Source organism: Lethenteron reissneri, chromosome 51 (genome assembly GCF_015708825.2).
Source record: "Lethenteron reissneri isolate LAM-NWPU_2019-01 chromosome 51, ASM1570882v1, whole genome shotgun sequence".
Lineage (NCBI taxonomy): Eukaryota > Metazoa > Chordata > Hyperoartia > Petromyzontiformes > Petromyzontidae > Lethenteron > Lethenteron reissneri.
In genome coordinates, this window is record NC_083829.1 from 6905769 (window position 1) to 6920362 (window position 14594).

At 53.6% G+C, this 14594-nt stretch overlaps 1 protein-coding gene across 1 annotated transcript in view; it reads right to left on the reverse strand.

Annotated features, from left to right (window-relative positions):
- Positions 1–1162: 1162 nt before the first annotated feature.
- The window catches only part of HUWE1 (HECT, UBA and WWE domain containing E3 ubiquitin protein ligase 1), a 94376-nt gene continuing 80944 nt past the window's right edge, over positions 1163–14594 (reverse strand). The window contains 15 exon segments of the mRNA XM_061572886.1: positions 1163–1901; positions 2519–2709; positions 3372–3553; positions 4181–4298; positions 4933–5038; positions 5489–5776; positions 6454–6594; positions 7009–7126; positions 7409–7654; positions 8075–8353; positions 8882–8978; positions 11494–11630; positions 12374–12576; positions 13151–13286; positions 14185–14341. Coding sequence (XP_061428870.1) covers positions 1799–1901; positions 2519–2709; positions 3372–3553; positions 4181–4298; positions 4933–5038; positions 5489–5776; positions 6454–6594; positions 7009–7126; positions 7409–7654; positions 8075–8353; positions 8882–8978; positions 11494–11630; positions 12374–12576; positions 13151–13286; positions 14185–14341 — 2502 coding nt within the window. The 3' untranslated portion in view covers positions 1163–1798.

Genomic DNA, 14594 nt, shown 5'->3' on the forward strand with positions numbered 1-14594 from the left:
ATTTGAAGCTTTCGTGACTGCAAGGATTCATACTCTTAGTTTTTTTTTGGTAAAGTCACGTAGGTAAAAATAATAATAGAAATAAAAATGTAAATTTTTTTACCTACGTGACTTTACCGAAGAGTACAGTAAACCCTCTCTAATCGCAAGGGTTACGTTCTTGAAAACGCTCGCGAATTTTAAATGCATTAATTCAGAAACCTTGTCTTTACAAGAGCAGGATGGTGGGGGCAAAACCACGCAACACAAAGAAGGCACAAAACAGTCAAATGTTCCATTTTTTTTTCAATCTTCATTCTTTAATGACTCGAATTCTAGATTTTTTTTTAAACTGCATTCTGGGAAAAAAGTGAAACCTAACAAGAGAGAAAAGATAAAACCAAAATAGCGATACATGAACTCTCGACAAGTCAGCGCAACCTCCGTCGAGGAGGCCTTGGGCAACGACTGATCGCGTGGGGGGGGGGGGGAGCTTGGCTACAGCAAAAAATCTGGCCGTACCGCAGCGAACGTCGCAGCAGCCTTCTGGAATCCAACCGCAAATGTTATTACTTTTTAAACGTGTTTCTCTCCCAAAAAACAACAACGCAACAATCCCGTTCAGGTTTCCATAAACAACATTTGTGAATAAATACCAAAATGAAAGAAAAGAAAAAAAAACGCTTAATTATGGAACAGTTGCCTTCTTCCTCGACCCGTGCCCGCCCGCCCCCCCCACTTTTCCCTGGTGGCGTCTCTCCCCCGTGGGATTCTATTTTACAGGTTTCAGTGCGGTTTGCCGGTGCCTTGAGATTATAATCCAGCCGACCCGTCCGCCATTTTATTTCTATTCCACGTGAGAATTACACCGACCAAGTACGTTCCAGACTCACGTCCGCCTGCCCTGCCCCTGCGATCCTCGCTTCACGCACGGCCGTGGCTCTGCATGTGCTGCGTGTCCCTTACCCTCACCGCCAAACTACGGCCGCGTCACTGCCAAAACTGCGCCGGTGCCCAACGACGGAGTCGACCGGCCACAATCCCCGCGCGCGGCTGTGCCGAGGGGACCGTGAGGCTCCTCCTCCTGCAGCCCCACCCCCCGCCCAACTTCCAACTTATCGCCCGACAACTTACCCCCCCCCCACCCCTTATCGGTCTCACACTCTATAACGAAGCCTGTCGCTTATTTACAAGTGTTTACTCTTTATAGTATAGTTTGTCTATTGTTCATCTTTTAGAGTCGCTTTGCAAATGTGAACTTACGTGGGAAACATGGCGGCGAGGTTTATCGAGGGGACTTTATACATAAATGCGAGTGAAATGTTTTTTTAGTTTTTTCTCGAGTTTTCTTTTTAAATTGCCGGACGACTTCCATTTTTTTTTTGCTTGCGTGAAGAGCGAACGTGACACGAGTGCGAGCGCTATGTGCTTCTGCCTGCGCGTGTGGGTTTTTATATATATATTTATATGCAGCACAACGGATGACACATGCACAATAGGGGGTTAACCACCACAACCCTCGTCTCGCGTCAAAAAACGGATCCCTCTCCTTCCACCTGCACATCGTGTCGGCAACACAACAGCTTCCCTTCCTGCTGCCCGCGTTGAGTCAGGTGGGGTTCCATACGCACACTTCCCAACCACCACCCTCCCGCTCGGCGCGACTTGGGGGGGGGGGGCATGGACGAGATCGAGGGCTACAAACGCACGGCCGAGTGAGCGGGCGAGGAGTTCTCTCGCCGCCTCTTCCTGCTCACGCGAGCGAGCGTGTCGCAGCGGGAGGACGAGAGGCGGGGGGGTGGGGGGGTGCCGGTGATGACTAGGCCAGGCCGAAGCCCTCGGAGCACTCCTGCACTGCGAGCAGCAGCATGTGTCGCAGCTTGTCGTACGTCTCGTACGCGGGGAGGTCCAGCTGGTTGAAGCTGCACGAGACACAGGGAGAGAGCACGGATTTAGATAAAGGTGCCAGATATAGACTGTCAAACGGGGACCTTTAGACCGTCAAACGGGGGCAAGTTAGAGGTTCTGATAATACTTGCCACTCATATTAGCCATGGCTAGGAATGGAACTTAGGTAGTCGGGTTTCTAGTGCAGTGCAGCATTAGCCCCTCAGGCAAACTAACGGCCACGTCACTACTCCACTCCATATAATCACAATAGCGTTAAGGGTATTGTAATAGGCTACAATATTATTTATCTATTCTACGTGGTGTAAAAATGGGGCGAAGCCAGAACCGTTTCGGGTATTGCTCAATATTTACGAGATTGCCATGGACACACGACCTAATGTTTTATTCTAGATTTGAAACTTTCGTGACTGCAAGGATTCATACTCTTAGTTTTTTCGGTAAAGTCACGTAGGTAAAATGAAATTTAAATTAATAAAAATTAAATAATAAAAATCCGAAACGTCGTGATTTTTATTATTTAATTTTAATTAATTTTAATTTCATTTTTTACTAATGTTTTATATTTTTTTCCCGAAAAAGAAACTTTAAACTCCCATCATCGGGACAGCCACCGGGCGAGCGCACGTACCACGTGTGAGCGGAGGGCAGTCGGTCGGTGGAGCGGTCGTCGCGGTGGATCTGGAACTTCTGCACGCCGTTCATCCCCTCGAGCGCCACGAAGCCCTGCAGCGGCACCTTGGATGTTCCCGTGACAAACTGCAGGAACTTGGCGCGCTCCGCCTGGTCGAAGGAACGCAGCGCCCGCCAGAACCACTGGATCTGCGTGCAAGACGGCGGTGGTGGGGCACAGGCGTTGGGGGTTAGAGAGGCGTCGATTGGAATTGACCGTCAAATCGTTTATCCGGGAAAGCAACGTTGAGTTTGAAGACTCCATTTTCAGGAAAGTCCTGATGTACTGGGATGGATGTAACAGGTGCTGTCGAGTCCTGGAACAGGTTAAAGACACCATTTCTGACCGTTACGAAAAAAAAATCAGTGGCCTTGGGATGGCGGCTGGTGGGCTGAGAATAACGATAGAGTGGTTGCCAGATGTCCAGTAAGGGGGCAGGTCAAAAAGTTACAATACAAAAACACGATAGGAGTGCAAAGCATAGGAAAAGTAAGCAAATGACAAAAAAAAATACTATTTGTTCTCCCAGGTAAAGCCCACTGAGCTATTAAGCTTCCGTTTCAGAAGAGACCTGCCCACAAACGACAGCTCAACGAAGTGGCTTATCCCGTCAAAATTTATAGCAGCCAAAGAATACCTACTTTAAAAGCATTTCTCTGAACGATGGAGTGATAGAATCAGCGATGCGGGTTGATACATCACAGGACCGTGATGGCGAAGGCTTGGGGGAGGGCGAGGACCAACACCCACAGATTATGGCCGATGATGCAAATGATCGAGTAATGGTGGGGAAGGCGACAAAGACGGGTACCTGCAGCGAGTTGGGTTGGTACTTGTGGTACTCGGTGTGCGCTTTGAGGTCGTCGATGTCGATGGTGGGCAGCCCGGAGATGAGCAGCTCGAGCTCCTGCTCCGTGAAGATGGAGATGAGTCGCTTGGGGATGATCTCGTAGAAGCCCTCCAGGAAGGCTGACAGCTGCTTGCGGATCGCTCCTGCGTCGCGTGGGTGCGCACACACACGCGGCAACAACCACGCACGGACCGAATTACGCTGATTCCTCGAATTCAATTCTAATATAAATATTTTTTTTGTCCATTCAGGGAGTCGCAGAGCAGCGCGGAACCCCCGCGTAAAAAAGAACGGTCCGCAGAAGGAGAGATCACAGAACTACTGTTCTGGTCCCTTCAAGTACCCAATTTATAAAAACTCAGAGGTGCAATTTTTGTCACAATGCTGCACTCTGTTACAAGACAAAGCCACCGATGTGAGATGGCTCCAGTGGTCCTCCAGGAGAGAGCATTTCTGGTTGAGATTAAAAAGTTCTGACACTAGTTGCACCTGATCCGGTCGCTGAGATCACGGGGGATGCCATGAAGCCAATTCGAGACTATCACAGCAGACCTTGGCAGTCAGCCGCCAACCGTGCAACAGTTGCAGAAAAATGTTGTTGGCAGAGGTGAGGGTGCGGTGGAGTCAACGGCATTGGCAGCGGATGACCTCGCATCTCTGCCCACTGCCCACGCCCTACGATACCCCGCATCGCCGAATCGTGGGATAGTGCGTGCGCGCCCGGTGGCGAACAAAGAGGGAGTTCCCCGACGGCGATGCCGGCGACTGACCGGTCATCTTCATCTGGCAGACGAGGTGGACGTATTCCCGCTTGTTCTCCTCGGCCACGGTGGTGTTGCGTCCGTTCTGCTTGAGGTCCCGCACCTCGCACACGCCAAACTCCTCCACCTGGGTCACGTGGGGAGCGCGCAGTCATCCAGCAGCAGAGGGGTTACACGCGGGTGCCAAATATTTAAATGTGGGAAAAGTAGCAGTGCCTGTGTCCACGTCCTCCTTTATAACAGTTCAAGCGTGAATAACGAAGGTATCTTCTATGGTTCTTTCGGTGAAGTCACGTAGATAGAAAAAAAAACCCATGACGTTTCGATCACAACACAAGCGTTGCAACAAAAAACCCACGACGTTTTTGTTTTTTTATTTTTATTTTCTATCTACGTGACTTTACAGAAAGAACCAAAGAATATGAATTCCTGCAGTCACGAAAGTTTCAGGTCAAAACAAAGGTATAAAGGTGCAGCCCTGCAATTGCTTGCTCACGTCACTGCTGGCAGAAGAGCCTTCTGCACAGGGAAGATCTAGAAAGCGCCTTTCAAGGGTATGCTGGGCTACTTTGCTAGTGGCCAGAAGACTTATGGAGGTTGGAGTACCCACACTTTACCCCACCACACGCGAGCTGCCGATTGACTCTTGTGCACGCACAGCACTCTCATCAAGTTAGCGCAGTGCTCGCTGTCAGAATAATTACTCTCTTAGGCTCTACACAATAGGTGAGGGCGGAGACGGTGGCCGGTCGGCCAGGTACCTCTGTGCTGAAGGGTAGGTCGTAGCCCAGCGTGGACACGTTGTGCTCCAGGAGGTAGACGAGGCCCTGGTAGAAGGGGTAGTCCTCGCTCTCCATGTCCGTGTACCTGCCCACGCACCCACCGCATCGTTCGCGTGATGAAAAAACCTCACACTAGAAACCACCGTCAACACTCCTGATATATTGGCACATCCGAGCTTAGCCAGTGTGCGGGGGGGGGGGGGGGGGCGCGCTCGTGGCAAGGGTGTTTTTTTCCCACCGCTTATTTGTGCCGAACCGGAAACCAAACCACGATACGGTGACCACACAAGAAGACATTCGAATCTGGCTCGATGGCAGCGCAGGCCCCCCAGAGGCGGCGTTAACGACGCATTCGTTGCATGCGACGTCAGCGGCCGTCGGCAGTGGGAAAAACAACCCGGCGCGCCCAGCCTCCAGAGCCGAGCCGGATCGTCTTGGCAAGGCCCTGGCTGAAAAGACGTTCTCGGCGGTCTACGGCGAGCGGGCTTATAAATCGTGACCGCCGCCACATGCGGAAGGGCTGGTCGCAACTCACCGCACAGGCTTGCCCAGGATGTGCTTGTAGAAGGAGCGCGTGAAGTAGCACTCGAGCAGGCGGTTGTCGTACACCGCCTTGGCCACGATGCGCCCCACGAACTTGAAGTAGCTCAGGTGGTTGGAGTTGAAGTGCGACGAGGGGTTGATGGTGTAGGTGACGCGATCGCCGGGCGACGTGCGGAACAACGCGTACATGGGGTTGAACATCTCGCGCGAGATGATGGTGTACCACTCGCGCAGCAGCCCGCCGGCGTCCTGCCCCTCCTCGCCCTCAAACACGATGTACCTGGCAAGACAGGCTCACGCGTCAGTGACCCGCCCATGTAGGACATCGGCGAAAAAGAGCTTCGCGGATTATCGGATTCCTCCAGTCTAAACAAATAAAGAATACGACTGCAGCGTGGATTCACATCGCCCCTCGCGTTCATTCTGGGTGGTGGTGGTGCACCTTGCCTTGCTATAAAGAGGTCTTTTGTTCGATGTAAGGCAAATCGGAATATTATTTTTTATACAAGGCCTCGGAGGGTAGAATTTTGCTCAAGTGACAAACGAAACTAAACCGCGTGTTTTTTTTGCAGTCATTTGGTGACCAGGCCAAGACCAACAACTCACAGCCCTTAAATCACAGGCAGACGAAACAACGATTTAAACCCAGGCTCTCAAGGCAGCTGGGGGGGGCTCAGTGCCCTGGCAGGTTACCAGCCCCCTCTCCGGGTCTCGCGGTGCACGCCACCCAGGGCATTGATGAGCTTCAAAAACAAGTGGGCAAAATACGCCTAACAACTTGGGTCGCAAGTTATCTTACTACCGAGGTGTTCAAAGGGGGCATTGGCGGACGTAGAAACTAGCCCCGGGGGGGGAGGAGGGGGGCGGCTTTCACAACCAGCAATACCCAGAGAGACAAACTGGAACGCGCGGTAAGCGACAAGAATGCCGGCGCAGGTCCGTGGAGCGTTGCCGTACAGGCGGTTCTTCATCTCTTCGGGCGTGCGGCGGTGCAGCTCGCGGTACGAGTCCTCGAACACGTGGTCGCGCCGCACGTGCACCGCCAGGTCCTCGCGCCGGATCCCCTCGTCCATTCGCTCCAGCTCCTGCCGGAAATACCTGCACGCGCGCACGCGGGCGGAGTGGGGTGTGATTGCAGACAGAGGGCAGGGGTACGAGCACAGAGCAGTACAAGAGCAGCGGTGAAGTTTGTTTACGATGAAGAGGAGTAACGTCGGGATGGGCAATACGGGTCCAGGTGTAACAACACAATGTGCAGGTACACACACGTGTAGGGTACGTGTGCAGGTGCGGATGTGAAGACGTGCACATAGAGGTGTCAAACCACGAGGTCAGGTGTAGGCATACAAGAGCAGATATGCAGGACACATTGGTGTTTGCGCACAGCTGTAGGCACAATAATGAAAGACAGGCGGAAGAAGTATAACCAAGAGCACGAGTACAAGTGCAGAAGCAGGAGCATGGGGGTGAGAGAACAGGCGGGGGGGGGGGGGGCACGGGCAGCGTCGTCACCTCCTCTTGATGTCGAAGTCGAGCACGCGGATGTGGTCGACCAGCACGGCGAATGGTCCGTCGGCGAGGTGTGTCGTCGACTGCCGCAGGATCTGGTTTAGCACCGTGCGGTGGGTTTCTGTGCGCGGCAGAGACGGGCGTTTACACACACATCATCGTCGTCATAGTCAGCCATGAGCAATCCAGTGCTGGATTACACCTCCCCAAGCAGGCTTATGCACTGTTCCGTCGACTATAAAAATCAAAGATTTGAAATATCATAAAAAAAATAAATAATTTGAAGTTAATCTGGTCAACAAATTACATTTAAATCGGCGGAATCTCCCATCATTGCGGTGCGGGGGTCCACTTAACAAGATGCCCCCCCACCCACCCATCACCCCCGCCTCTTGCAACTCACCAGCAAACCGCAGGAACTTCTGGGTGTCGGGCGGAAGGCTGGAGGAGATGGTCATGGAAGAGGACTCGCGCGCGAAGAACGGGTCGCACAGCGAGGGGGAGGCGGGCGTGACGGGCGCCGGCGAGAGCGGCGGCGCCTCGTCGCGGATGTGCGACAGCTGGCTCTCCCGCGTGTCGCGCACCGGCGGCTTCGTCTCGCGCTCCGTCGCGTGCACGATGAAGAACGCCTCCACCGCCGGCTGCAGAACTGTGGGGCCACGCGACGACCAACACACACACACACGTGACCGATGAGGCTCGGAAAAGTTTAAACCGGTTTGAAGTTGTCCTGAATAATCCACTCTAGACGAGTGTGAACAAGGGAATAGAACCTGCCAAACATCACCCCCCTCTTGCGTTAAGTCTTGCAACTTAAGCGAGGGTTAACTCGGTTGACACAATCACTTGTCACTTAGCGCAGTGATTTATTACTTCATTCGTACGGCACCATCAGTTTGCCTTTAAAATGTACGACTGTACGTTGTGTTTGGAAAGCCATTCGATGGGAGTCCGTCCGTATCCTCCGGCAAAAGCGCGTTCCATACAACGGCCGGCGATGCGAGTGCCGGACACCGCTCTGCACCGGTCACAATGAGGACACACTTCCCCTCAACGGTTCAAGACTCACCCAGCACAGCGTGCTGGTCATGAGAATCGGACAGCTCCTTGAGGCAGTCTCCCAGCATGTCCCACAGCTCCTCCAGGTCCAGCTGCACGCTCAGGCGCGGCAGCTCGGAGCTCTTGTCCTCCTCCTCGTCCTCCTCGTCTTCGTCCTTCAGTTCCGACGCCCGGGGAGCCGGAGATGCCGACGCCGCTGCCGCACCACCGGCTGCGGCGCCGGCGCCAGCAGCTGCTCCTGCTGCTGCCGCGCCTGCGGCTGGTCCCGCTGCTGCGCCTGCAGCGGTGTCTGTAGAGGGTGAGCGACAACAAGAATAAAAGCTTAGAGCAGACAATTATGAGATACGGTGGAGAAAGTGGGACACGGGTAGTCCTGGGTAAAGGAGGGATATTGATTTAAACTCTCCCAACTTCTCCCTTCCCATATCACCCACTCTCCACGAACCTTGCTGTACACGGACTCTTGAGAAGCGAGCAAAGAGTCAGAGAAACCCACAAACAGAGACCCATAGATCCATACACATTGTCAAAGATACCCATAGACGCTCACAGACCTACAATAGCCGTGGCTGCTTTTTTTCAATAAAATGTCCACACTTCCCGTAACGCATCTCGAGATGAAATTTACACGCTATAAAAATCCATACCAACAATTAATCCTGACCAACGAACACCTGCATGCCAGGCAAGTCTCAACCGGCCTGGGGAGAGGCTGCCCTGGTGACGCCATGGAAGGGTGCGGGGGGGGGGCGCTGCGTGGGCACACGTGTGGCAGGGAGGGGAGGGTGGTGGGGGTAAGGGTGGGGGGGGATCAAACCTTGCTGTGCGGCATCCTGGGACGCGGGCGACGGCTGGTCCACCTCCATGGGGGAGTCCTCCCGCCTGGACGATGCTTCCACCTGCCCCGCCTCCGGCTGTCCGCACATCAACCAACGCGAGCGGTGAAGGCTCCTTCCGTCGCGGTCGACAATTTTACCCGTTCACGAAGTCGCTTTGATTCATTTTTACACCAACATGCACATTGTATCCGCTTGGTAAACTCAGGCATGACTCTTACGAAGTCTCGACGGGCGCTCACCTTTGTCCTAAATTAACGCGGACGAAAGGGCAAGAGTGTGAACGCCAACCGCCCTCCCCTGCCTACACCACGCCCTCCTCGGCAAACGGCGCTCACCACCACCACAACGGGCGAACAAACGTCCACTCGCGTACGCACCAAACAGTCACACTTCGCTCTCGGCTTGCCTTGCCACCACAAAACAAGTGAAGGAAGACGCAACCCTTGAGCATGCGTGGAATCTCGGAACGCTTTCCCAAAACGCATTTGTCCTCAGAAATATCGAATTGCTGAGAATTATAATTTACATTCCAAGTTGCACAGCGAGTTGACATCACACGAAGCTCTCCAGCTTCAGTGACGTCATCTAAAAAAAGTTAACTATCATTTTGGAACGGGGAATTTTTGATACTTGCTCACCCTTGAGAGCTCGATTAGGTTCTTAGAATAGAAGCTCAATAACACTTAACTGAATCAATGGTCACATTGCACGTCCGAAGCTGCCTTGACAACCAAATGAAGCTTTGTTAATGCAGAAAAGGAATGACATTTTTGTGACTTTCTAGAGTACCGCCACAGCCGTGCAACTGCTCACTTGGTAGACAGTCAAGTTTCATTTATTAGGTATAGCCCTGTCTGCCCCGTGCCACTGACACCGAGGGCAACCCAACGCCTCCACTTGTCAAAGTCCCGTGCCATCGCCGCTCAGAGCTCTTTCCATGTTCGACTCTATTCTTGCGCATGACGGCAACATGGTACAGGAGGTCAATGCCAATCTGGCGGTCTGCTGCTGGCCACGATGAGAGGGCTTCAGGAGTTAAGAATTCGTGTTGTTTTTTGCTGTTCCACCTCCTCTGTTGAAGGAGCACAGAATACTGTGGGAACACTACATGGTCTTCTAGCTCGAGTTGCCAGGCCACAATCGCGACTGTCGCTTGTTTTTAAATTTTAGTTCATGCAGGAGAAATGTGTATTGGCCTGCAGTTGATGGTCTGATGCGATTGATGGTTCTGCCACCAGTGTCTTCGAAGAGGAGGAATGTCAAAGCCAGGTGGGTGTGATATTTTTGGTTCTCAAATATAACACCTGTGGGTGCGAAACCCCGCTCTGTTTAGTTCCAGCTCATCGGTACTCAGCAGTTAAGAGCGGGGGACTGCAGTACTTTTTAAACACAACTTCAATGCAGCCATGTCGCACTCAAGTGCTGGTGTAACATGACGGACTTGACGTAATAGCGCGTCTGCTATTGGCGGCACTCGCTAAAGACTACTTTAACGTGTTTATCTCCACAACAAAGCTTCACTCGCGTGTCGGACAACGCGCGCGCGACCACACAGCCTGCGCGTGTGTGCTCACGGCACCGACAACACAACGCGCGACCCTCACAGCCGCACGCCACAGTCGTCGTTGTCAACGCACACGAGTCAACAAAACCAAGGGACGGTCACAACAACTTCACGCCGAGCGAAGGCTAAAGCCACCGCCCCCCCCCCCGTGTAGAGATTGCAGAATGCAAGCCGCAGCAGCAGTTTGCCCAAGGGTCGCGCAAGGAGATGCGTAACGTAGATTTGCGTTTAATTTGGCCCTTTTTCTCGTCGGGAATCGTTACGAATTAAAGAGCGTTTTGGGAGCGTAAAATAAAACAATTGGGCTTTATCTGTGCCACCAACGTCGGGATAGTTTGTCCAGCGCAGTGTTACTTAAAGACACAACTCAAAAGCAAGCGTCCATCCATCTTGTAGACAGACACGAGGCCGAGTGTCTCGGGCTGTGGGACTCAAGTTTGAAGCTCCGTCCATCAGTAAGCCTACAGTACACGCAGGCTTTAGCAGTAACTTCGATTACAAGCGTGGTCTTTGGTGTTAGGCCACATGTTGAGCATTTCTTCTCTCGAACTTTCGCCATGCACAACCGCGGGCATCATCAGGAGCTCAAGTGAAGAATCTCCCTCCGCAGTGGTGTGCGGTGAAAGTTTGAGAAAATTAATTCTTAAAACATGTGGACGATCCCAAAAGACCATGCTAAGATCACGACAATTCCATTCGTTAAGTCAATGCGGTGGGTGACGACAGGATGTTGCTCAAAGTGCTACGAGAACTCGCCTGACCGAGACAATGAAGTCCTTCTTAATTAACGAAGCTTCAAATGATCGATCGGACAGCGCTGGACGCAAGGCCTGCGCGAGCCATCTACGGGACGAGGGACGTTTGCCTCTTGGAATACGTTCGGTTGCATCTTCATAATTTAACGCTCATTTACCGCGGGGGGGAGAGGAAGAGAAAAAAACCGGCACCGCATAAATTTCGTTAACAGAAACGTGAACCGGCCAATGGGCCCGCAGGTTTTGCTGGTGCCCAGGCCTGGAGACTAACCGCTGCCTCGTGCTGCTGCTGCTGCTGGCGGAGGTGCCTCTGTCCCTCCCTCACCAGCTGCATGATGGCGTCCGCCTCTGCCTCCAGCTGCCGTACGGCCGCCTGAATGCTGCTCGCCGTCGCCAGGCTCGACGAACCTGCACGTGGGCGAGCGTGTGTGTGGGTAAGTGCGGGTAGGGTGAGCGTGGGTACATGTATGTGGGGTGAGTGTGTGCGTGTGGGTGGAGTGACCGTGGGGGTGTTTGGGTAGGGTGAGCGTGGGTGTGTGTGCGTTGCAGTGCGTGTGCCGACGAGTTGTAGGTGTTCGTATGTTGAGTGTGTGACAATGAGGGTATGCAGGTGTGTGCGTGTATGCAGGTGTGTTTGGCAGTGTGTGTGCGAGTGTGCACGCGATCGAGTGCCAGTGGATGTTTTTTAGGTATGTTTTTAAGGGTGGGATGTGTGTTTGTGGTTGAGTGCAATGAGCATATTTCAGTCACATTAAGAACAATCAAGAACACACGTTTGCAATGTTAACTCGTACATCATTACTTAATACTTTATTTCTGAGTGATTACTACTCAATGCCAAAAAGATACATAATTTAGCTTTAACATTTAAATTAAATAGGCTGGATGACATGACATCGCAATCTAGAATGACCTGCCCCACCTACCAATGTGGTGTATTTCTGGGTGGGCCAGAGGCGCGGGGGGGGGTGGGAAAATTTAGAAAGTTACCCATTGATTCAACTACCGCGCTGGACGGCAAGATAAAACCAAGCCGGCCAACCTCTGGATTGCAAGCCCAGCGCGCAAACCGTCAACAACCGCGGCAGCCAACCAACCCACGACGCGACCACGTGCAGCCAGGCCGTCATTCGACCGTCGCAGCCACTCACTCTGCCGGACGCTCTGCTTGGCCTTTTTGTGCGCGCGCCGCGCGGCGTCGCGAAGCTGTATGATGACCTGCAGGATGCGCAGGAAGAACTTCTGGCTCGACGTCTTGGACGTGAGCAGGGACATGGAGGGCAGCTGGAGTTCGCGCCCCGCCAGCGACCGCTTGTTGCCGGCCACGATCACCACGCTCTCCGACATGTCGAACCTGCCGAGGAGGGGCGGGATGACGCCGCCGCGCTCCGTGTTACGGTCAGAGCCGCGCGCACACCGCAACACCATTGCTGTTGTCTAACTACCTCGTGCCCCCACACCCTCCCCCACCTTCCCTAAGGGGTGGCAGATTTAAATCGTTTTGCTGAGCAGTCTGTACAGGTGTGTCCTATTCCAGATGATTTGCGTTAATATCTAGATTTTTTTAGGTACCGTGTGCACTTGTAAATATCCAAGGTAAGCTCACCCATTATTTATAATGTGCGCATGCAGAGCTTTTTTTGCACCGTACGTAGCCAATTGCGTGATCGTCCTTGGAAATGTCCTTGGAAATGTTTAATAATTAGTAACGGTAGCACTTGCGCAAGGTGGATTGAACGAACACGACGAACGACCACACGGACGCGCGTGACCGTTCTGAATAAAACATGGAATAAGACAAGACGATAGACCAAAAACGGACATGACAAACGAACCAAACAGCTACCACGAACAACGTAGGAGGAACAAGCCAGACGACCGATAAACGCCACCAACACCGAGTCGACGAGCCAAGGCAGAGGGCGCACCTGCTCATCATGAGCCCCTTCATGCGGGCGGCGTGGGGGTGCTCCTCCGTGCTCGTCGCCTCGGGGGGCCCAGACTCCTCCAGCTGCTTGCGCGCCGCTTCCAGGTTGTACTCGCGCAACTCGGCCAGCAGCATGCCTGCCCCACGGCGCGGGAGAGAGAGGTGGGTGGGGGGGGGCAACCACAGCCAGGGTCATTGCGGGCGCGGCGAGGTTCGCGGTGGAGGTGGTGGGGTGGGCAGCGTGGTGGTGGTTCGGTGTGCAGCGTGGTGGAGGTTGTTGGGTGGGCAACGTGGTGGTGATTCTAGATTTGAAGTTTTCGTGACTGCAAGGGTCCATACTCACGTTATGTGACTTACCGAAAAAACCAAAGAGAACGTGGTGGTGGTTGGGTGGGAAGCGTGGTAGTTGGGTGTGGAAGTGTGGTGGAGCTGGTTGGGTGGGAAACGTGGTGGTTGGGTGGGGAGCGTGGTAGTTGGGTGGGAAGCGTGGTAGTTGGGTGTGGAAGTGTGGTGGAGCTGGTTGGGTGGGAAACGTGGTGGTTGGGTGGGGAGCGGGGTAGTTGGGTGGGAAGCGTGGTAGTTGGGTGTGGAAGTGTGGTGGAGCTGGTTGGGTGGGAAACGTGGTGGTTGGGTGGGGAGCGTGGTAGTTGGGTGGGAAGCGTGGTAGTTGGGTGGGAAGTGTGGTGGAGCTGGTTGGGTGGGAAACGTGGTGGTTGGGTGGGGAGCGTGGTGGTTGGGTGGGGAGCGTGGTAGTTGGGTGGGAAGCGTGGTAGTTGGGTGGGAAGTGTGGTGGAGCTGGTTGGGTGGGAAACGTGGTGGTTGGGTGGGGAGCGGGGTTGTGGTGGTGGGGTGGGGTGGCTGGGTGGGAAGAGTAGTGGTGGGTTGAGGAGTGTGGTGGAGGTGTTTGAGTGGGAAGTGTGGTGGGGATTGGGGGTAGTTTGTTGGCATGTGGTGTTAAGTTGGGCGAGTTGGAGTGGCTGGGTCGGATTCTGTGGTGGTGGTGGCGGCATGGCGGCGGAGCTATGTGGGCCGCACCGATCTGCTGGCAGATGGTGTGTCCGAGGTGGCGCGCGCCAAACAGCAGCAGGCGCAGCACCGAGTCCCGGGTGGGGCCGTCTCCGCGCGACAGCTGCAGCAGCAGATTCGCCGCGTCCTCCAGGCCCTCCTCCGAGCAGGAGTGTGATGTCAAAACCTGCGGCCCGGGTGACACGCATACAAATGAATGACCCGAGTCGACGAATATAACACGACTGAGAGCCAGACGTTGGCTTGCTTAAACTAACACACAAGTCCATAATCAACGTTTTTGGGTTTAGATCGCGTTATTTATAAATGTGTCGTAACCCTCCACCACCCGACACGGCCAATCAGTAAAAAAGTGTCACGTTGACAAAAGACAAATAGTTCACTGCCCACCGGTGTGTTGAAGCGTGAAACCACAACAC